The 24,207-nt window shown below is 36.2% G+C and overlaps 1 protein-coding gene across 3 annotated transcripts in view; it reads left to right on the top strand.

Moving 5' to 3' along the window:
* LOC139152770 (uncharacterized) overlaps positions 1-22,919 on the top strand; it is a 47,820-nt gene extending 24,901 nt beyond the window's left edge. The window contains exons 1-3 of one of the 3 annotated variants that reach the window (XM_070726098.1): positions 13,109-13,196; positions 16,678-16,907; positions 20,659-22,919. In XM_070726098.1, coding sequence (XP_070582199.1) covers positions 16,770-16,907; positions 20,659-21,624 — 1,104 coding nt within the window. In that variant the 5' untranslated portion in view covers positions 13,109-13,196; positions 16,678-16,769 and the 3' untranslated portion in view covers positions 21,625-22,919. Of the gene's footprint in view, positions 1-13,108; positions 13,197-16,677; positions 16,908-20,658 lie in introns of those variants that run through there. The other 2 variants (XM_070726097.1, XM_070726096.1) reach the window with 2 other exon arrangements.
* Positions 22,920-24,207: the final 1,288 nt, after the last annotated feature.

The raw sequence follows: 24,207 nt of genomic DNA, 5'->3' as shown, positions 1-24,207 counted from the left end.
AAGTCGTGCAGATACATGCCAAAAGTTTGTTTCGGGGCAATTTTCACCAATTTCGGTCAAAAATGTTTAAAATCTTGTTTTCTGACCGAAATCATACTAAACCTATATGGGCTTAAATTTTGTTACAAATTGGGTTGATTGTTACAAATGGGGTTGACAATCAACCCTATTTATAACAAAGTTTAACCAATTTGTGACAAAACCTAATTTTCATAAAAACTTGGCCGTATTTGATGAAATCTTGATGAAATATACATATTATGCGGCTCGCAGGTTTCTAGGGATAAAGGCCTCCATCGAAGAGGTAATCATGTTTTAACGATACATGCCAAAATTTGGTGGGGGGCATCAGTCACTAATTTTGGTCAAAAATGCAAAACAAATCTTTTTTTCTGACAGAAGTCATACTAACCCTATTTGTATCAAAAGTTAACGCTAATTGTAACACTTAAAACCAAAAAAAAAAAATTGTGCTCTTCCAATAACATGGTTTCAAAAAAGGCAGGTAGGTCGGCTGTTTTTTTCCCCCAATATTTTTTTTAATATGCACTTTTCAGGGGTCCAGGGCGATCTAATACTTACCACAACATTTCCAGAAAAAGCGTATCATACATATTAAAGGACTAAATACATAAAAGACGTCGACGTCTCAAGCAAAAATCAAATACCAGGTGAGGAACACGTGATTTTACGGGGGTTTTCTGTCTTTTTGTTACTTCCGTGTTACTTTGCGCTAAAAAGTTTTGGGTCGCAGGCAAAAAAATAGGGTAGGTCGGGTTATCGGAACAGGACAACTTTTTTCTTTTGCCTATCCTATCCATCTGCAGGCCAACGAGACTTTGGTCGGCCTCTGCAAAGGATGCTTCATAGTAACTTAAATCATCATCAAACTTTAAATTTTAAAAACTTTCAATCACGTCGCCCTGGAGTTCGATATTTTTCTTCCTTCAGTAGTATTTTTCTCTGTATTACTCCAATAATAATGCCGTACAGCAATGGCAATGCCGTAAAATCGATAATTTTATCAAGCTTCAGCAGCCGAAAACCATATGGAATTAAGGCAGAAAGGACCCATCATGTAGTTACTCATAATGCAAGCCAGGCACAGATAGGTGAGACACTACACATCGGTGTCCAAAGTTAAAGAGTGGAGTCGTTTATGTTCCAGATACCTTCGATCTGGTATTTGACCTTATAGTATCGGTCACCCAAATAACCGAGTAGTTCAGAATATCACAAAATTATAATCAAGTGCATTGTTTTAGAATTCGAGGGACAGATACTTCTCGATCTGAGAAATCATAATGTTATTGAATGTTATCGTGATCCCTATGAAAATAAAAAGTAGAGATGAAACGTGATTCTGAAGAGTATTCAGAACGAAAATCTCCGAATCTAAGAAGTGGTGCGGCCGATGCAGATAATAAAATCGTTTATGATAGTCTACCTCTTGAGGTTTATGATACGAAATATGCCATGCACTTGACTCATCCCTTCATCAAAGGTCATAGGGTTACTTATCCATCAGCGCTCGGCAGCAACATCGAGTGGGAAATTACCCTTGTGTCTCTGTCTCCTAGTTATTGTCAGTGAAAATCTCCCTACAGCAGGTTATACAAACTGACGAATATTCAATTTGAATATTAAAATGTTAGTAGACTTCATGACACTACTGACACCGGAAATGCATTCAACATTTAAATTTACAGTTGAGAAATACCTAAAAAAACAACATTTTCCGACGTTGAAATATTTCAGGGCTAAAAGCAAAACTAAGAAATCATTCTTGATATTAAAACAAATGCAAAACAAACCGGAACGTTCCAATGCCTGCTCAGAGGATCAACCAAAAACAACCTTTAAGGGACCCATCAAAGGCGAAATTCTTAGATACTCGCCTACATGCAATACCCAATCGATTCAAGAAAAAAGTAGCATTCTTCACAAGCAAATTAATAGACAGAGAATGCACGGCAACATAAACCAAACAGAAACCATACTCAAAACCGTAAATAGAAAAAACAAACAAACAAACAAACATTCACAACATAAAATGACTTGATCTTCACAACAACATTTAGGCTCAACACATATCAAAACAAAGGATAAAAAAGAAAGCCCGTCAAAATATTTGGAAGAACTTGAAAAGTGGGAAGCGTTAAAAACCCTTTTGCCGAAACAACCAACAAGAGCCTACAATAAAAACAAGTGTATAAATTAAAGCAGCGGCATTGAGGGTTCAAATGAATCCAAACAAATGGCAAGGCCGTATCTGTGATGAATTATCTAAAAATTAGGTAAAACGTCACCACAAGGAACCTTCATACAAAATTTCAAAGCAATTGGATGAGTAGTTTCTAAGAAGAAGATTTTTGACCTGTTTTTCTTAGCAAAAATGGCGAAATTGCCAAAAAAGAGTCGTGCATAGATCAGCACAATTCAATACGTCTTGAAGGAATTATCTCCAGAAACCTGTATACCAAATTTCAAATAAACAACCTCGCAATTTTAGAAAAAAAATATTTTTTTTTGAAAAACGACATATTTCCCCAAAATATAGGCCTAAATACGCATATTTCATCAAGATTTCATCAAATACGGCCAAGTTTTGTAGAAAATTAGGTTTAGTTTCAAGTTGGTTAAATTTTGTTACAAATAGGGTTGGTTGTTACAAATAGGGTTGACACGTCAACCCTATTTGTAACAATCAACCCAATTTGTAACAAAGTTAACCCCATATAGGTTTAGTATGATTTCGGTCAGAAAACAAGATTTTTAACATTTTTGACCGAATTAGGTGAAAATTGCCCCGAAACATACAAACCTTTGGCATGTATCTGCACGACTTGATTATATCTTACGAGTAGGGCTCTTATCCCTAGGAACCTGCACAACGAAATTTAATCTCACGAGCATTTTCGGAAAAATGAGTTTCAACAAGGAAAACAAAGAAAATTGCCCTCCGAACATACTAATATGTATATTTCATCAAGATTTCATCAAATACGGCCAAAGTTTTTTTGAAAATTAGGTTTTGTCACAAGTTGGTTAAATTTTGTTACAAATAGGGTTGATTGTTACAAATAGGGTTGATTGTTACAAGTAGGGTTGACACGTCAACCCTATTTGTAACAACTAACCCAATTTGTAGCAAAAGTTAACCCTATATAGGATTAGTATGATTTCTGTTAGAAAACAAGATTTTTAATATTTTTGACCGAAATTGGTGAAAATTGCCCCGAAACAAACTTTTGGCATGTATCTGCACGACTTGATTATATTTCGTGCGGACGCCTCTTATCCCTAGCAATCTGCACAAAAGAAATTTTATCTAATGAGTAGTTTAAGAAAAATGAGTTTCGACAAGGAAAAAAACAAAGAAAATTGCCCCCTAACATACTAATATGTAACTATATTTCATCAAGATTTCATCAAATACGGCCAAAGTTTTTTAAAAAATTAGGTTTTGTCACAAATTGGTTAATTTTGTTACAAATAGGGTTGATTGTTACAAATAGGGTTGATTGTTACAAATAGGGTTGACACGTCAACCCTATTTGTAACAATCAACCCAATTTGTAACAAAATTTAACCCAATATAGGTTTAGTATGAATTCGGTCAGAAAACAAGATTTTAAGATTTTTGACCGAAATTGGTGAGAATTGCCCCGAAATAAACTTTTTGCATGTATCTGTACGACTTGATTATATTTCGTGCGTAGGCCTCTTATCCTAGCAACCTGCACAAAGAAATTTTATCTAAAGAGTAGTTTAAGAAAAAATGAGTTTCGACAAGGAAAAAACAAAGAAAATTGCCCCCAAACATACTAATATGTATATTTCATCAAGATTTCATCAAATACCGCCAAGGTTTTTTGAAAATTAGGTTTTGTTACAAATTGGTTAAACTTTGTTACAAATAGGGTTGATTGTTACAAATAGGGTTGATTGTTACAAATACGGTTGACACGTCAACCCTATTTGTAACAATCAACCCAATTTGTAACAAAACTTAACCCAATATAGGTTTAGTATGATTTCGGTCAGAAAACAAGATATTTAACATTTTTGACCGAAATTGGTGAAAATTGCCCCGAAACAAACTTTTGGCATGTATCTGCACGACTTGATTATATCTTACGAGTAGGCCTCTTATCCAAGGCAACCTGCACAACGAAAGTTAATCTAACGAGCATTTTCGGAAAAAATGAGTTTCGACAAGGAAAAAATAAAAATTGCCCCAAAACATACTAATATGTATATTTCATCAAGATTTCATCAAATACGGCCAAGTGTTTTTGAAAATTAGGTTTTGTTACAAGTTGGTTAAATTTTGTTACAAATAGGGTTGATTGTTACAAATACGGTTGACACGTCAACCCTATTTGTAACAATCAACCCAATTTGTAACAAAAGTTAACCCCATATAGGTTTAGTATGATTTCGGTCAGAAAACAAGATTTTTAACATTTTCGACCGAAATTGGTGAAAATTGCCCCAAACCAAACTTTTGGCATGTATCTGCACGACTTGATTATATCTCTTATCCCTAGCAACCTGCACAAAGAAATTTAATCTAACGAGCAATTTTGGAAAAAATCAGTTACGACAAGGAAAAAATAAAAATTGCCCCGAACATACTAATATGTATATTTCATCAAGAATTCATCAAATACTGCAAAGAATTTTTGAAAATTAGGTTTTGTTACAAATTGGTTAAATTTTGTTACAAATAGGGTTAACACGTCAACTCTATTTGTAACAATCAACCCTATTTGTAACAAAAGTTAACCCCATATAGGTTTAGTATGATTTCGGTCAGAAAACAAGATTTTTAACATTTTTGACCGAAAGTGGTGAAAATTGCCCCGAAACAAACTTTTGGCATGTATCTGCACGACTTGATTATATCTCGTGAAAGGCCTCTTATCCCTAGGAACCTGCACAACAACATTTAATCTAACGAGCATTTTCTGAAAAAAATGAGTTTCGACATGGAAAAAAAGAAAATTGTCCAAACATATAAATATGTATATTTCATCAAGATTTCATCAAATACGGCCAAGTTTCTTTGAAAATTAGGTTTTGTTACAAATAGGGTTGATTGTTACAAATAGGGTTGACATGTCACCCCTATTTGTAACAATCAACCCAATTTGTAACAAAAGCAGTTTCGGAAAAATGAGTTTTGACAAGGAAAAAAAAAAGAAAATTGCCCCCAAACATACAAATATGCATATTTTATTAATATTTCAACAAATACGGCAAAGTTTTTTTGAAAATTAAGTTTTGTTACAAATAGGGTTGATTGTTACAAATAGGGGTGATACAAGTGCCCGTAAAGCAACCTTTATTGTAATGCAGCTGTATCAGTCTGCAATCGAGAAAAATTATTGGTGATTATCCAAACTTGCGGATAACAGGAGCCTAGGTTACGTCACTGGTTTTTAATACTGTAAATGCTGTAACCTCCATAAATGTAATAATCTCCGTAAATGTAACATCAACCATAATTGTAATAAAGTGCACCCACAAATGTAATATCACCCATAAATGTACAAAAATCCACCATAAATGTAATAAAAACATCACCCATAAATGTAATACTTGTCAACCATAAATGTAATAAATCTATTTTATCGTTGCAATTTTGAGCCCTTAGATATTTATATATGTAATAAGGAGAGCAACTCCGCACATTATTCATTTCTTAATTGTTGCGTTTAGTGTATTTTGAAAGTGTATTTTACGTTTCCCTGTTTTGTGTACAGAACTGATTGGCCATGGCGAGACACAGCTGTAATGTGAATGTCAGTGCAGTCTCTACTCCAGAGTGGAGGAGACTCTATAACACTACGATCCTTTAACGCCATTTTTTCGAAAATTTGCTTTACTTTCTTAATCGGTCGCCTCAAATTCATCTTCAGTGGATAAATAGTATAGAAATAACGGGCGACGCGCTGACCATTAACGTTTATTTGTGGGCAAGGGCGAGAGGAAAGCCAAAAATTAACGGGCGAGGCTTGCCGAGCCCGTTAATTTGGCTTTCCTCGAGCCCGCGCCCATAAATAAACGTTAATGGTCAGAGCGGAGTCTGTTATTTCCATTATATTATCAGCGAACCCAAGAAAACCGTCAAAATTACCGAAAATTTCATGAGCGAACGACAACTGGGCCCCAGAAACTGAGCAATACGCGACGCACTGTCACGCGCGCTGTAAAAATTGTCAAATCCGGAGATGCTTTCAGAAAAAAAAGTATCTCAACTTGACCTACAAGTGCTCCATTTTATTTTGTGATTGATTATGATTTACGTTTGAGCTGTAAAGTTACGATACTTTGAGTTGTTAATCTTATTATTCATATTCACGGGCATGTAAACAGACCATTACTGTGTATTTGTGGTCAGTCACGTGGTTCAGCTCGACCAATCAAAATGCGACGGGCAGGGCATGGTAATATAATGTGGAATAATCGATACAGTGTCTGTATTCCTATGTGGTACCACATGAAGTTTGTTCCTTCACTGGGGATGCTGTAACCTCCATAAATGTAATAATCTCCACAAATGTAATATCAACCACAATTGTAATAAAATCAACCACAAATGTAATAAAACAGTCAACCATTAATGTAACAACCCGCAACCACAAATGTAATAAACAAATTAACCATAACGGTAATAAAACTCAACCATAAATGTAATAAACTTGAACTGGTATTTGTGATTATTTGTTTATCAATGCCCTGAGTAAATAATAACTTTAATAAGACTAGTGTGATGTTATTGCATACTTTCCTGAAAACTAGGTTCCTTTCCGAAACACTGAATAGAATACATTGAGAAACACTATCAGAAGACGGCGAGGTACCGATCAAACCGTTAGATAAAGTAAGTGGAACGCAATTCAAGACACTGATAATTACATAATAAGGAAACGTCAAAATAACTCGTCAACCAGTGAGACCACACAAAGTTATGACAGACGACTCAGAACAAATAACAGAGAAATATACAGCCTTATAACAGAAAACTTACGACACAAAACATGTTGACGAGAACATATATTACATTTCAATCTAGTGAAAACAATACGAACACTACCTTGAACACAGTAGAACAAATTAGACATTGTAACCTCCATAAATGTAATATCAACCACAATTGTATTAAAATCAACCACAATGTAATAAAAGAGTCAACCATTAATGTAACAACGGCAACCACAACTGTAATGAACAAATTAATCATAAATGTAATAAAACTCAACCATAAATGTAATAAACTTGAACTTGCATATGTGATCATTTGTTTATCAATGCCCTGAGTAAATAATAACTTTAATAAGACTAGTGTAATGTTATTGCATACTTTCCTGAAACTAGGTTTCCTTTCCGAAACACAGAATAGAATACTTTGAGAACGCTATCAGAAAACGACGAGGTACTGATCAAACCGTTAGATAATGGAAGTGGAACAGCAGTTCTAGACACTGATAATTACATAATAAGGAAGCGTCAAAATAACTCTTCAACCAGTGATACCACACAAAGTTTATGACAGATGACTCAGCAGAACAAATAACTGAGAAATATAAAACCTTATAACAGAAACTTATGACACAAACATATTGACGAGAACATATATTTCAATCTAGTAAAAAACAATACGAACACTTCCTTGAACACAGTAGAACAAAATCAGACATCCTGGCATCCCTCGTGAAGGAACAAAATTCAAGTGGGACAACATAGGAATACAGACAATCTATCGATTATTCCACACAATTCTGCAAGTCAGTTTCTACGCATTATCGCTGTTTACCGTCCTCCAAAATCAACGAAGAATAAGGCGACCGTAAGTGACTTTATCTCCGAGTTTTCCACTCTTTTGGAAGCAGCCGTACCTTCCTCTGGCCATCTCTTAGTTGCTGGAGATTTTAATTTTCCATTTGAGAACACAAATTCTTCCGACACAAGTAAGCTGATCGACCTTCTTCACTCAGTCGGCCTACAACAGCATGTCAAGATATCAACACACAGCAAAGGCCACACATTGGATTTACTTATAACGCGATCATCAGAGCAATTGCTTCACTCGATCAGATCTGACGACTCGCTTAACTCTGATCATAGCTTATTATATTTTGGGCTGAATGTTCAACGATCACCCAACACCAAGGTAAAAATCTCACAACGTCACTTTCGTACGATTTTCATCAGACTGATTGATATTATTTGATCCAAAATGATCAGTCATCCACGCAATACCAACCCAGAGGATTTGTATGTTTATTTCCATGATGTTGTTACCGATGCTCTTGATACAGTCGCCCCTGTCAAAAGCAAATCAGTCTTAAAGAAAGTGCGTGCACCATAGTTCTCAAAGGATCTACTGACTTTGAGAAAAGAGGTTCGTCGACTGCGAATAAATAGGCGCAAATCACAGTTGACGCCGCTGTGATGCAGTAAAATCAGTCTATCATCGGACTAGAATTGAAGACGCAGATAACAAGACATTGTTTGCCATTGTTGCAGAACTATCTGATTCGAGAACAGCTTCATCCAACGCCATGCCAAACAACATCCCAATGAAAGAGATTCCATCAGCATTCATGAATTATTTTGAAAACAAGGTGTCGCAACTTCGTGACAGGATTGGTCTACAACCGCACAGCTGTGAGATTGATGTACACAATGTAATGCCGACCCATACTTTAGCTGAATTTGACCCGGTGTCACCTGGGGATATAATTGCGTTAGTGAAACAGTCATCACCGTAATCTTGTGAGCTCGACATTCTACCACATGGAGTGTTGAAGAATGGTATAGACATCTTAGCACCTTTCCTTGCGGATCTATTCAACAATTCATTCTCAACTGGCATCGTTCCGAGTTATTTTACGTCAGCGATAATTCGTCCATTGTTACAGAAAGTAGATCTTGATCAGAACATTTTGAGGAACTACAGGCCGGTTTCAAACCTCCCTTTCTTATCGAAAGTCCTCGAGAGGGCTGTTGTTCAGCAATTGAACCATCACCTCACTAAATTTAGTCTTTTTAAAAAGTTTCAAAGCGCTTACCGTGCTAACCATAGCAGAGAAACTGCTCTCACCGTGTTCAAAATGATATAATGCTTGCATTGAATAACAAACATGATGTGATTCTCATCATGTTAAATCTATCATCGGCATTCGACTCAATTGATCATAAAATTATGCTTCACAGACTACAATTTCGTTTCGGTATAATGGGCAAATTTCTATCTTGGTTTCGTTCTTACCTCGTTGATCGCCAGCAATGCGTCAATGTTGGATCTACATAATCCCCAATTTCTCGCATGAAATACAGTGTTCCGCAAGGATCTGTTCTAGCCCCCCTCTTGTTGACACTCTACATTACACCTCTGGAGGACATCTTCGTACACCATAGGATTGATTGCATGATATACGCGGACGATACGCAAATTTGTCTGCAATAGACCTGACGATATTCGTAATAACATTGAACTCTGTGTCGACGACGGCCGCAGCTGGATGAAATTTAACATGCTTGTACTGAATGACAACAAAGCTGAAGTTATTCACTTCTCATCACGTCTAAAATCTGATGTGACAAAGCTAGACAGTCTGAGAATTGGTCAATGAGACATAATTTACTTCCGTTTCACTTAGAAATCTTGGCATTACTTTAAGTCGGGATGGTATCATGTCTGACCATATCTATACGTTGTGCAGCATATCTATACGTTGTGCAGAAATGGTTTCTTCTCTTTGCATAGAATAGCTAAGATTCGTAAACTTCTTGACAGATCTGCAACTGAAAAACTAGTCCATGCATTTGTGACGTCCCACTAGTCCTGTTTCAAAATGACCTACATTACACGTCCTACACACATGTACTGCATGCTCTGATGGTTAATCCGCTTCTCTAAGGTCCACTTATGGAGCAGTCATTGGAGGGACCTCATATGTTAGGTCTCATTATTATGTATTATTCAATTTACAGCTTCCTGATTGCTTAATGTCTAGGTCCGGTCCTCTAGTGTTCACTGCCTCAATATGCAATGTCCTATGTACTTTTGGATGATGCCTGCACGTGGTCGTAGCTCGATCCCAGTATATGAAGAAAGGTACCCAGGCCGAGTATTTGTCAAAATATCTAGTTACATTTCACCCTGTTCACATTGTATGTGATACTGTGAATTATACATGAATAAAATATTGCCAGGAGAAATGTTGTCCTTTTCCCTGCGGTAGTTGGTTGAAATGAGCTACGGACGCCTGAAACCGTTACGTAATTTTTGCTACGAAATGTACAAAATCCTCTTGGAGTAGTAGTTTCACATTTCTATAATTCCAATGTGTGTCATACTTGATATCTAGCTGAAAGCAGCTGCATTTTTCATTTCCAATAGTGCTCCAAGTTGTACATTATGTCCAACAATAGAGTCAAATATTATTTGAAATGATTGAATGGATCAAATACCCTCTGCAGCTTTGTGTTCTCTTCAATTGCATATGTCAGTGTTTTATATTTCAATAGTCAATAATTTTTCATTTCCACGTTTAATCCTTATTTCTGTGTAACTTTACATACTAAAATCATTCTGTAATGTAAATTGTTCCAACCACGAAATTTGATGTATGATACTATACAAGGTAGAAATTTAAAAGATATATATATATATATATATATATATATATATATATATATATATGTTGAGTAATTTTGAACGAAATTGGCATCGGCACTCAGATCTTGAAAATTAGTTATTTTAGGATCATGCAAATCAGTGAATACACTACAGTATAAACGGACATAATCTTATACCAGGTTGAATAATCTGTAGAGAGTGTTTGTGGATCCGTGAACATCACGAATAACGTATTATTACTTCAGCGGTAGCCAGGAAGCATGTGGGACATTGCATAATGAGGCAGTGAACACTGGAGGACCGGATCTACACATTAACCAATCAGGGAGCTGTAAAGTGAATAATACATAGTAATGAGACCTAACGCATGAGGTCCCACCAATCAGCGTAACGCAAATGGACCTTAAATTACCAGATGAACCAATCACTGATGTTGGTACATATGTCATGGACCTGACTTATGAAACAGGACTACTTAGACTATAAGTCTTTGTTTGGTATCCCTAGAGGACAACTTGTTCGGCTACAGTCTCAACAGAATGCTGCGGCGAGGATAGTTTCTCTACGCGCAATTCGATCATGTCACACTGTACTCAAAGATTTACATTGGTTACCGGTAGAAGCCCGCATCAGATTTAAAATTCTGTTGCTAACGTTCAAAATTATCCATGGAAATGCACCTATTTATCTGAGAGATTTATTAGATTTATATGTACCAGCTAGAGACCTGCGGTCGAGTTACAAATTATGTTTAACCCAACCCCGTGGCAACTTTAACAAGATATATAATCAGAGAGCGTTTTCAGTATGTGCGCTCGTACTTTGGAATGATTTGCCATTTGAAATTAAGTCCGCCAGAAGTGTAGGTAGTTTTAAGCGCAATTTGAAAACCTACCTGTTACTCAGTTTTAAGTGTAATTTTCTGTTTTAATTTTTATACAGCTATGTACAATGTGCTGAGAGGTATGTGTAGTGCATTCTAAACAATTTATAATAATAATAATAATAATGAACAATTTTGATGAAACTCTTAAATCTAATTTCAAGTACATGTGTGCACTTGTAACCACCAAAATTATAATCAAGTACATTTATACTAATTGTCAACATTTATAAATGCACAAATATAGCTTATTTTGTATAATTGTACAAAATTGTTCATAGCTTTCTCATAGGCTGCAATGTATAGCGAATCAACTTCTATCATTTTCAGTGAAAGTCCAAAATTTACTGTCATGTACATTTATGTACTTGTAACAGCCTGTTCTAGTCAACTATACTTATATTAATTGACAAACATTTATAAATGCACCGATATAGCTGGTTGCATAAAAATTTATGACCCTCCGCCAAAGGCATTAGTGAAAGTTCACGACTCTTGCAAATTGCTTGTGCGGAAAATGGCGACCCAACCCCCAAACACTGACCCCCCCTGAAATTTCTGACAGTCCCTTGTGGCTAGTAGAAAGACCCCGAAATAAAATTGAAAAAAAGTAGGAAGGTGCAATTTTATTGTGGATAGGCCTGGGTCGTCTTATTTGCATAGGTCATAATATTTGCATGAACATAGAAAGAGGTTATATGAATGGAAGTCACTTACCCCAGAACAAACGGTTTACTCATTGCAGTGGCATATAGACTCCAATACCACAATTTAAAGTGCTAGATGCCAATTTTGGAAAGCAATTTGAGAAAGCTGATAATGAAGCAAATGAGATTTATATTTTAGGGGATTTTAACATCGTTTTAATGGAAGGTATAGAAAAACATCCATAATGGAAGAAGTTGATCACTTCTTTTCAATTTACTCAAATAATAATGACCGACAAGGGTCACGTAAACATCTAGGACATTACATAATTACATATATGTTAATAATGTCAATAATGTAAGATGTTTAAATGTCAAACCCAAATGGTCTTCGTGACCACTACCTTATTAGGCCACGAAATTTTTTTTTCTCATCCTCGCGCAGGTCAATGCAAACCCGCCACGTCAACCTTTTTTCTGCATCTCATGAGGGAAAAAAAAATGAAAAACAAATGAACCCAAAAATATGCGACGATAGTGTGCTAAGCACGAATGACGCATGGTGTAAGTAGAGAATATGTTATACTTATTTTCATACAAGTCACGGTCAAGTTGAACTGTTGCTTTACTGAAAACCTAAAGCAACACTGCTGTGCATTTATCTCTGTGTACATTCCTATCTTAATGTCGTTTGCGCGTTCTTGTTTATTTCAAGAATAAAACAAAATGGAGAGTAAAAAAAAAGCCGCGTCACCGCATCATTTTTGCGAGATGTTTAGGATGAGAAACAAACTTTCTTCTTTTCTTGACCTTAGTATAGTTAGCTATTTTGGTCACGTTGATTGAATTCACACAATGCCATGACCCCGAACACAATGAAGTTTTATTTTTACACACACGCTCTTTATGCAAATTTGGAGTCTCGTTTTCAATAATAGACCTAGACAGTTCTTCCCAACCGACATGCACAGTCACGACTTTGTTCTCTTGTTCATGAAAATGTCAGAAGGTGAGTTTCATTAGGCTTCATGCCCTTTGTGTACATACTTGAGATATCTACGTTCAAGTCGATTACTTTCTTCACGTTGAGGAACCGATCTTGTGAGCTTATTAGTACACTGTTAAAATCGAATACCAGTTGCTCAACCATGTTTTACAAGTGACACGACTACATTCAGGCAAACCCATATAAGTGAATGTATATATACGTACCTGTGCTGTGACTAGGCAGCAAGCGGTCTAAGATGGCGGGTGTTCTTCGAGGCAGGGTCATTCGGGGTCATGGCAGCCAGAGTGACGCTGCAAGGCCAGTTGCAGCTCGATACTAAATCGGCAGTACACTCCGACACCGATCTGTGTCGAGTGAGTGCATGTCAACATGTTATTAAATGACGGTACTGATTATCAGTGAAATTTATAGAGCTTCGAAATGGCGACATTTTACGATGTACACTGTTGTACAAGTAGGAATTAACGTACGTACCGAGTCTCATCTCAATAGCCATAAATCTAATGGCATGGTTGGTACGAAGCACAACTTGTAGGGTCTTTGTATATTAGATCCTCGAAACCGATAGTAAAATTCCGAAAATTATTTATGTTACACATTGGCGAAACAAAACGACGCCTAGGCGATCGCTTCTACGAACACCTTCGCACTGTAAGCGACAACAAGCTTGCACACCCGGTGGCTAAACATTTCTTTACACCACCCAATTGCGGTCGGTCCGACATGGCAGTGACAGCAATTATTTCCATCAACGACATCACGCGTCATAATCTCGAAAAGACCACAATTTTTAAACTTGGCACTCCAGCAACAGCTGGAATGAATGCACAATACAATGCGTTTGTCTTTATTTCGTTTGATTGGTTCTTTTTTGTCCTTGTATTCCCACGTTTCCTCAGCGAGTTATTAGTGCTGACGAGGGGTTGAACCCGAAACGTCAATCCTGTTGTTCTCTGCGATTTTGCTAGAGCTTTTGTCTCTCGCTTGTCGGTCGATGTTTTGCTGTATCAATTTCACTTGTTGCAGTTTTTGTCCTCTGCATTTTTTGTAAGTCTTTTATCTCCAGCTGGCCGGTCAATATTTTATGATATCAATTTTCACTTGCCGCAGTTTCATCCCTCTTTTGAGGTGGTTTGTAAGTGTATGTAAGCCTATGTATGTATGTATGTAACATGTATGTATGTATGTATGTATGTATGTATGTATGTATGTATGTATGTATGTATGTATGTATGTATGTATGTATGTATGTATGTATGTATGTATGTATGTATGTATGTATGTATGTGCGTGCGTGCGTGCAAGCATGCATGTGTGTGTCGGTCTGTCTGTCTGTCTGTCTGTCTGTCTGTCTGTCTGTATGTTAGTCCGTCCATATCAAAAACTCAAAACTGCAGTATCTACCATCTTAGTATTTGGTGTACAGGTGCACTCAGGGTTGGAAATGTGAATTTGTTCAAATGAATTATGCCAGTGTCAAAAATATTGAAGAGCCACCTTTTTATTAACTTTTACTCGTAATTGTAGTTTTTTGAGTTTTTAGCGGATTTTTTAGATCTTTTAAACACTGGTGTTCAGCGCACTGAGACGTCTGTGGAGTGCGTTTTTAAGAATTAAATATTATTATTATTAATTTATATGTATTTTTGAATTTTATCGTGACTTTTGGTCAAACATCTGGTGTTCAGCAATCACATGTCAGATACTAGGTATCAAATTTGGATTTTAAGTTCTTGTGGATCATCTGATTACCATATATCAAAATATTGATTAAATTTAGAGATATATATGTCTTTAAAAGATGTTTTGATACGTTTTTGATACAGATCTAGTAATGAGGGCCAAGTTTTGCCTGTTTTATTTTTAAAAATTGCCAAATGTGATAATCGTTAGGTCCCTGGTCCGGTCGCAAAACTTGAGAATTACTGTACATTTTACCTGTGTATTTGTGGTATATACCTGCTAAACTGTAAATGAGTATTTGTTCAAATGAAGTCAACATTAGTAAAAATGCCAATGAGCAACAAAAGTGTAAACTTGCTGAAATTTCAATATAAATTGGTCAGATTGTCTTGGCAAGGCTAACATACCATATTGTACAAAAAGTGTTGCATGGAAGTCGTATACAGATCTTTTAAACAACCAGAGTTTCATTTAAAAGATGCAGGATAACAAAAGTATATTTACAAAAAAGTGTCATCTGTATTGACAGCAAACTTGAACTTTGCTGCTTATCAAGCTAGGTCAGGAAGACTGGGTGACAGTTATTGACATACCATTATCATGTAGGTGGAGCAGCATCGTTAACAGTGGAGGTTCAAAAGAATAGCCATTATTACATGTTACCTTAGTCTTCGATCGTGCAACCATAGACCGTAGAGAGACCAAATATTGTCTGCAATAATTTTATGCAATACAATATTATGGAAGGACATCTTTACTTTGGTACGGCAGATTGTAGTACCAGTTAGCACTGTTCGTGAATCTTTTCTTTCACCTCCTGTTGTTGTGACGGCTGGAGGTGTGCCAACTTAGTAGACTCTAGATTTACCAGGATTTCTGAATTCTGGAGTTTGACTGAGCCCAGCTTTGAACTTAGAGTATATTCACTAAGTCAGTTTCACTATCGTTATAATCATAATGGTTTGAACTGACTGCACTGACAAATTGTGTTATAGTAGTGTTATTCCTATCCAAATATGACTTAAGCATATTTATGTGGCATAACTGTTTTTTCGCCGGTCTGGTGTTATTAAGGTGTCATGTAAATCACTAGCATGGAGTGGTTTGCCATGAACTGGAAGAAGAATAAAAACTTTTTGACCTGGTTCAAACTTCCGTTTTGAGGTGTTTTTATCATATTTGACCTTCACAGACTGTTGAGACGGCTCAAGGTTTTCTCTGGCTAGTTCACATGCCTTTGAAAATTTTTACGAAATTCTGATACATATTGCAAACTATGCAAAATAATCAGACATTTATTGTCGTATGATAGAAATTTCCCTTTGAAAAGCTTAACTGGGCCACGGACTGTATGTCCAAATACAAGCTCAAATGGGCTAAAACCGAGAGACTCTTGAATTGACTGTCTAAGATCAAAGAGCAGAAAATGAATTCCTTCACCCCACTGCTTCTCTGTGTCAAAACAGTAGGTCGTGATCATAGTTTTCAAGTTTTGATGAAATCACTCTATGACAAAACATTTTTATATGTGCATAGATACTACTCGAAATCGATTCTCTGTATATGCTCTCGAAATCGATTCTCTGTATATGCTCGATGTAGTCACCTATGAAAGATGAAATTGTTGGGTAGTGAATCAATGACATTCTTAAAGACGAGATATGTCTGGAAATAATAAACAGCCCTGTCACATGTGAAAAGTTACATTTTGATAAACTTGAATACCTCAAATAGCCATTGCTGTGTCATAGATAATATAGTTTATATTTATCCTCTTTAAATTCCCTTGCATACTTAGGTCTCTCGTAAACTATGCTCGCCTGAATTTTCTTCATACAACACCAAACTGACATCTTCGGACACAGATCACCAACCTACTATCCGATTACAATGGAGCATAAAGTGTCGATATTGAGATGCAATCGAATTATCTTGGTGTTGGGATTGTGCGTATTAGTCATCGTTTCCATCATAGCGTATACAAGATTCGATTTATTTAGCCCGGCAGCCCGGACGATCGTTAAAAAGGTGGGTATACGAGTACTGTGCTGAAAGAAACCCGATAATTTCGTATCAATCTATGCAATTTATATATTACAGACATTTCCGAGATAACACATTCACTAAATATTAAACTCATATTTCCTTTTAGTTACAGCTGTCAAAGCCATAAGCACCGTGCACAATATCCATACTAGTAATCCAAACATATTTGTAATTTCATTCTAGTAGTTTGTACATGTATTAGAGTGTACATGGCCTGTCGGCAGCGTATGTGTATGTGTGCGTGTGTGAGTATGCGTATTGATATAAGAAATCGAAAACCATTCTGCGGTGACTCAATTACAGTGCAAGAAAGGAACACAAGCTATGCAATTTGAAAGCAAATGACAAGATCTTACATTATTCATACAAAAGAATGACTAATTAACCGTATTTGGTGTAAAGGTGCAACCCAACGGGTCAAATGATTTGTTTGTGTGAGAAGAATGCAAATGAAGTAAAACGGGGCAAAATCCTGCAAATTGATAAAACTCTGTAACCACAGGCCATATTTGGTGAAACTTGATATGCAGGTTATCTTAGGTGTCTGCAAATTGTGGTGGAATTTGTGTAGCTTAATTTTTGTCAATCCTTTGTCAATCCTTCCTTGATTCAGCTGTCTTCTTCTCTGAAACCTACTGTCTGATTACTTTAAAATTTTATATACAGCATAATTTGGTTTCTTAAATTTGTAGTGAAATAAATGTACTTGTATTTGGAGGGATTTTTGTTGTTTGTGGTCAAATCAACTTCGCTGAAACTGTCTGTCGGGTTGAAATTTGATATAACGGTCCATACAGGTGACAATTTCAGTTTTGTTCAAATCGTGACAAAACCTGAAATATTGCAATTCTGGGTAATGGTTGCGGCTTTTAGAAAACAATACAAAATATTTCCTTCCTATAACTTCCCCTGATCCAATTGGAAAAACTTTAGAACAGCTGCACATTTCGCCCTTGTATTTGCATTATGTGTGGAGATGCATTCTAAACTATGGTTGGAATTTGTTAAAATGAAGTTAATATTCACCAAAATCATGCAAATGAGTAGGAAATGTAAAATTAGTAAAATACAATACTATTGGTTACATTAGTTTTAAAATCGGTTTGCAAGTAGCTATACTTCATATGTGTTGGCCACTTTACCTGATATCTTGAATTGTAGGTTTTTCATGATTACTCAAGTCACTTGTTTAATTCCAAGTAATTTGGTTTCCAAGGTTCTTAAATACATTCAGGTTTGTGGTTGACATTTTCCCGTTTGGCTTGGTGACACTCCCATCCTTGTTAAATAACTTGGAGGCAGTTTTGTCCGTCCTTGTTTTCAGAATCGCACTTACGCATCCACAATCGTTTCGTCACACTCATTGTATTATATCTTTGCTGGTGAGGGGCGTAAATTATCGAAGGAAGACATGAGATTGTATCTTCAGGTCTTTATTCAGGATTGGTCAAATTTCACTTGAATTTTTTTCAGAGAGAACGAAAACTCTTCAAATTACAATAAAGACTGAAAGACGATAATAAATGTCAGGGGAAGTAAGAGGATTAATCCGAACTAAGTTCTGCAGAATAGACGATTGAAAATTTAACTTAGAAAAACGTTAGTGGTAAAATTGATACACGTGTATTACACTACGCTACTAAGGATTTGACAATGCTACGTAGACGATTACTATCTAACAAACAACTATTTTGTCAATTTAAGCTCCAAATGCAACAAATGGTCGTCTGAGGGACCGAACGTCAGAAATTCAGCGCCCGAGACTGCCGAACCGAGCATTTTTATAAGTTTGGATTACGTTGACAACACGCGCACACAGTCAGTATCCTACGATAACATACGCATTACGTTCATCAACACTGTATTATATCTACAAGCAACGCAAACACTATATGCTTGTTAAAAACTACCTGCTGCGGACACAAAAAACGGGTCAAAACACACGGCATTGACATTGCAAAGTATAGTGATTTGTTTATGTTTCTCAGTCTTGCGTGTGTGGAGTTGCCGTGGTGTGTTGTGTAACTTCACATAGTTACATAGGCAGAGTAGCAACACTTGCATGCCTTTGGTCCATTGTCGTCTCGGTGGACTATTGGCTTTCATATTAAAATGAGCTCCAAAGGTGTTAAACTTTTTGGAGGCTTTGTTTGTGGTTGATGATTACACGAGATTATGCGAAAAATACGATGAGATGGCATCGTACTGCCAGTCGCGTAGCAACCATAGTTACTTTGTGAGCTCTCAGGCCAGAAACACTGCTTCACGCCAATCAAAACATAACACGCCAGCAGTTTCATAAACATGCCCTTCCTTGACGCACGTGTAAAAGACGGTACGACTGACCGTAAACCATTGAGTAAAACCAGACAGTATCGATAAAGACTTTCAAATTTGGTTCAAACACACTCATTATATATTCATAAAAATATGAGAGGAATTTTTAAAACGGTAAAACTCGTTTTCCTGAAGCTCAAAACACTCCCGTTTTTGCCAGCACGTCAATTCTGCTCAGCACCACACGACAACAACAACACAAACTTTGCCGAACATACTTTCGCTTAACAATTGGCGAAAATCCGAAAACTACCGAAGGATTCATGGTCGGCACTCTTCGGAAAAGAGAGGCGTGAGCAACCTGAGGCGAGGCGAACATGGATGGTTACGTAACCGCTTCACGCCTTAAACGAAACCCGTTGCCACTCTATCTATCTTTCTCTCTGGTAACTTCAAGCATGTAGCTGATTAAATGTAAACAAGACAACATCCAGCCCTGCTCTGTTAATTTGTAAAACTGCTGATAGACGTCGATTAAAACAACTCCTTGGCGAATTATTTCTGCTGTTTGAAGAATTTTGATTGTAGATTATAAGAAGTGGTATGCCAGACGCGTTTGTATTTATATCGCGTTCTGATGGCACCTTGCCATCAGGTGGGGTGAAAGCAACGGCTGCATTGCTGAGTACGTTTGAGGTGCCTACTTACGGTCTAACTATTGATATAAAAAAGTAACCCCTTGCCGAGAGAGAAATGTCGACACACTTAGTGAAATAAAAGTGCAGAAACAAATACGACAGTTTTACAGGAAACACGCTCGTAACGAATATCAAAATAGATCACATTGTAGGTGTATCCAAACGAAAGTTCCGATTACGAACATCAAATTTCCATCGTGACTTTGGGTCAATACAAAGAATATTCGGACAATCGGTATTTTGTTGAATTTTGTGTGTTGAGTATTGTGAAAGATTTTTAGCATTTGTAAGACAAAAAGAATAACAATGCACATTTAGAGATGCAATTATCAACTTTCCAAAATGTTTTCAAACGTATAATGATCATGCATCGCGAACAGTACACCAGTCTTTGCCGATCATTTCATACATCAACGTATGTCTATAACCTATTGATTTCCATCGTAAAGTAAATTTCTGTATCAATGGACGCGCAGTCTTATAACTTTGTGTGTTATTGGACACTATTTGACCTTGACCTCACAGGTTTTATCTAGTTGTAATTCTTGTCACCACATTGCCAACTTTTAAACACAATTGTTACAAAACTTATTTGTTGTGTCCTTGGTAGCCATTCACGTATGTATTTGCTTCCATGGTTTTCCATTGTGACATAATATTATATCGATGGAAAAGTGATAATTGCACACAACTTTCGAGTTCCGGACCTCATTTTTCCTCTTTATTAAACTTCATTTTCTTTTCTCTTTATTTTCTAGATACGACCGGCTATTGACATCATAAATCAATCATTCAATCGAAAATATGATAACAGCTCACGTTTGGCGGAAAATTTAGTAGAAAAAACAACAAATACCAGTGTACCAGTTTCAAGAAAGTTTACAATTGAAACCCACAAAGTGACGGGAGCATCAAAGAAACAAGGGAAGGAGTTCGGATATTTGAAACCGAATGATCATTTTGTGGTGCCGAATATTGCCCATTTTGTTTGGTTTTCGTGTCGGACATTTAAATTTGAAAACCTTATCAGTATGTTGAGTGCTCACAGGATAATGAAAGCGGACAAAGTATACTTCCACACCAATTGCGAACCAAGTGGCGAGTGGTGGATACAAGCAAAAACCCTCATACCAACATTGACTGTCGTTAATAGGACATCACCTACAAAGGTTTTCAACAAGACATTGAGTACAAAATACATAGAACATCATGCTGATGTTGCTAGAATACAAATATTACTTGAAATGGGAGGAGTGTACTTCGACCCGGATGTTTTCGTTTTGGCGCCATTAGAGCCACTGCGTTACTATGAGTTTGTTATCGGTAAAGAAGCAATCAAATTTTTCAATAACGGTGTGTTAATTGCCAGCAATTCATCAAAATTTTTGAAAGTCTATTACGAAAATTACAAAAATTATAAAAGCAGTTGTTGGGGATGCACATCTATAAGAGACATCAATGGGTTAGCTTCAAAACACGTAAACTTTCTTCACATAGAACCCCATAGCATGATACAACCAAATCCTCTGGACTGGAGGTTACTGTTTTTCGAAAAGTACAAGTGGGAGGAGGAGCATTTCACCATTCATGTTTGGTTTCGATATTACCGTACAAGGGCACCTAAACCAATGGAGTTTAATCCTGAAAATATCAAACAGTTGAACACCACAATAGGAGAAATGTGTCGATACATCTATTATGGATCGCCTGCAATTATTGTGTAAACTACCGAATGCCATAGGTGAATGCCAAACGCAGTTGTGATTAATTGTGGTGAAACTAAAAATTCAATATCTAAAACTCTAATTTCTTGCACATGTGTTCACTTGTAACCACCAAAATTCTAATCAAGTACATTTATATTAATTGTCAACATGTCAAAATGCACAGATATAGCTGGTTTTGCATATAGTCCGTGGGCTGGAGGGGCCCACCGTGCATCTCCCCCATATCCCTACTACATGGGTATTTTATTGTTTTTGGGACCTGCTGAACAAGGAAAAAGATGTTAACATTGGATATTTTGGGATGCACTACCTATCTGGGCTGGTTTTTGATTTGTATGTACCGCAAAAAATGGCGAAAAATGGATAGGGGTAGGGGGTAGTACATATCCTCCCCTACATTGAGTAAACTAGCATGAAATAGCACAAACCATACATTTTTGGAAAGCTGAGATTCTGCTCTTTATGAGAAACACCAACTTTAGCAGAATTAATTTGTGTACATAGAATAGGACGACTTTAAAATGAATTTTTTTGACAATTTTGAAATTTTTTACCCAAAATACCATGTAACAATTGTGATTTACTTGTTATTAAGCAAAATTTTGACAGCTTTTTGTGTTTGAATTATTTATTCCCACATATTAAACAAAAAAAAAGTGTTAACATTAGATATTTAACTATGCACTACTTCTCTTGAGTCAATTTTGAATTGCGTGTATCTGTATGGGGTGTGCAAAAGCTAGGGGTAGGGGTACAACATTCTTTCCTTGATGAAGTAAACTGGCTTGAAATGCCATATACCTTATAGTTTTAGAAAGCTTAGATACTGGTCTTTCTAAAATGCATAAAGTTTTAGTGAAAAAATATGACGTCATAGAATTGGATAACTTTAAATCGATTTTTTCTGGTAATTCAGTAGTTTTAACCGGAAGAAAATACGATAACTATTGTTTCCTCCTTATGAAGCAAATCAAACACATTTATGGATGTTATTTACTAATTGCAATGTGCTGAAGAAGAAAATAAATGTCAAAATTGGGTATTTACCATGCATTATTGTCTCTAGTCACTAAAATTGCAAGTTTGCTACATTGATATATCGTGAATGGGCATTTTATTGTTATGCAATGAACTAATGCACAGCCTTAAAAAGAAGACTCGAAAACGTGCACACATAGTCATATTGCCATTTTCTCCTTCAAGTAAATAGATTATTGACGACTGTCTATTGTTATCATTTAATTTTTAAATATTTTTCTATTAAATAATTTTGTTAAGGCGTATTTGGAAAATTGTCTATGCCTCCTTGTCTTACTTTATATACAGCAAGCATTACTAACAATCTATTAGGCCGAGGCTAGAGGGGGCGTCTACGTGCACCTCCCCCCTCACCCCACAGGATAACAAACCTGTAATTTTCAGAAGCCTTGGGATCCCTAGAATAAGAAATGGGATTTTAACAAACAAAATATAGGGACTTAATAGCTGTTACGGTCATGTTTTGAAGGGTACCACAAAATCACGATTTTGTGACCCACGTGGATTTTTGTCAAACCTGTCTTCTTGTACGTGATCTGCTGAGCTTACTGTTTAACATGACCTAGGTTATGGGGTATCATTAGAAAGATGATTTATTCTTCTTGAAAATGGTATATAGCAATATGCAATATCTTCTACAGTTTTCATGAAATAGGGCCATAATTTACCCCATACCCCAAAGTTTTATGTCACAAATTACTGTCAAAACTAATCTAAATTCCACCAATTATTTACCTATACATAATACAAAAGGCAATACTGTGTATTAACTTTGTGTTATTTGCTACAGGTACATGTTAGAAACTTGGAATAAACTTTTAACAGAAAAAATATTGGGATCCTGTAGCTGTAACAGTCATATTTTGAAGGGTACCGAAAAATCACGGTATTACTGACTCGCATTCGTTTTTGTTAAACCTGTCTTCTTGTAAGTCTTCTGCTGAGCTTTGGTCCTATTTCATAACAACTATAGAAGATATTGCATATTACAATATGTCATTTTAAAGCCAAATAAATTGTCTTTCCAATGGCAGCCCATAATCTAGACTATGGTAAAAAGTAAGCTCAGCAGAAAACTTACAAGACGACACATTTAACAAAAACATATGCGAGTCGGTAATACTTTGACTTCACGGTACCCTTCAAAACATGCCAGTAACAGTCATTCAATACCAATATTTTGTCTCCTAAAAGTCTAACTCATATTTTTGACATGTCCCTGTACCAAATAAAATATATTTTATACAAAGAATTGCCTTTTGTAATGTGTCTAGGAAAATAATTGGTAGAATTTGAGATTAGTTTTGATGGTAATTTGCGACATAAAACATTGGAGTGTGGGGTAAGTTTTGATCCTCTTTCATGAAACTATAGAAGATATTGCATATTGCAACATATCATTTTAAAGAAGAGTATATTAACTTTCTAATGGTACCCCATTGGCCTCGTTATGTTCAAACAAGCTCAGCAGAAGACTTACAAGAAGACAGGTTTAACAAAAACGAATGCGAGTCAGCAATACTGTGATTTTTCAGTACCATT

The sequence above is a fragment of the Ptychodera flava genome, chromosome 16 (genome assembly GCF_041260155.1).
Source record: "Ptychodera flava strain L36383 chromosome 16, AS_Pfla_20210202, whole genome shotgun sequence".
Classification (NCBI taxonomy): domain Eukaryota; kingdom Metazoa; phylum Hemichordata; class Enteropneusta; family Ptychoderidae; genus Ptychodera; species Ptychodera flava.
Note: the sequence above shows the minus strand (reverse complement) of the source record. Positions and strands in the feature narration are given on the sequence as shown.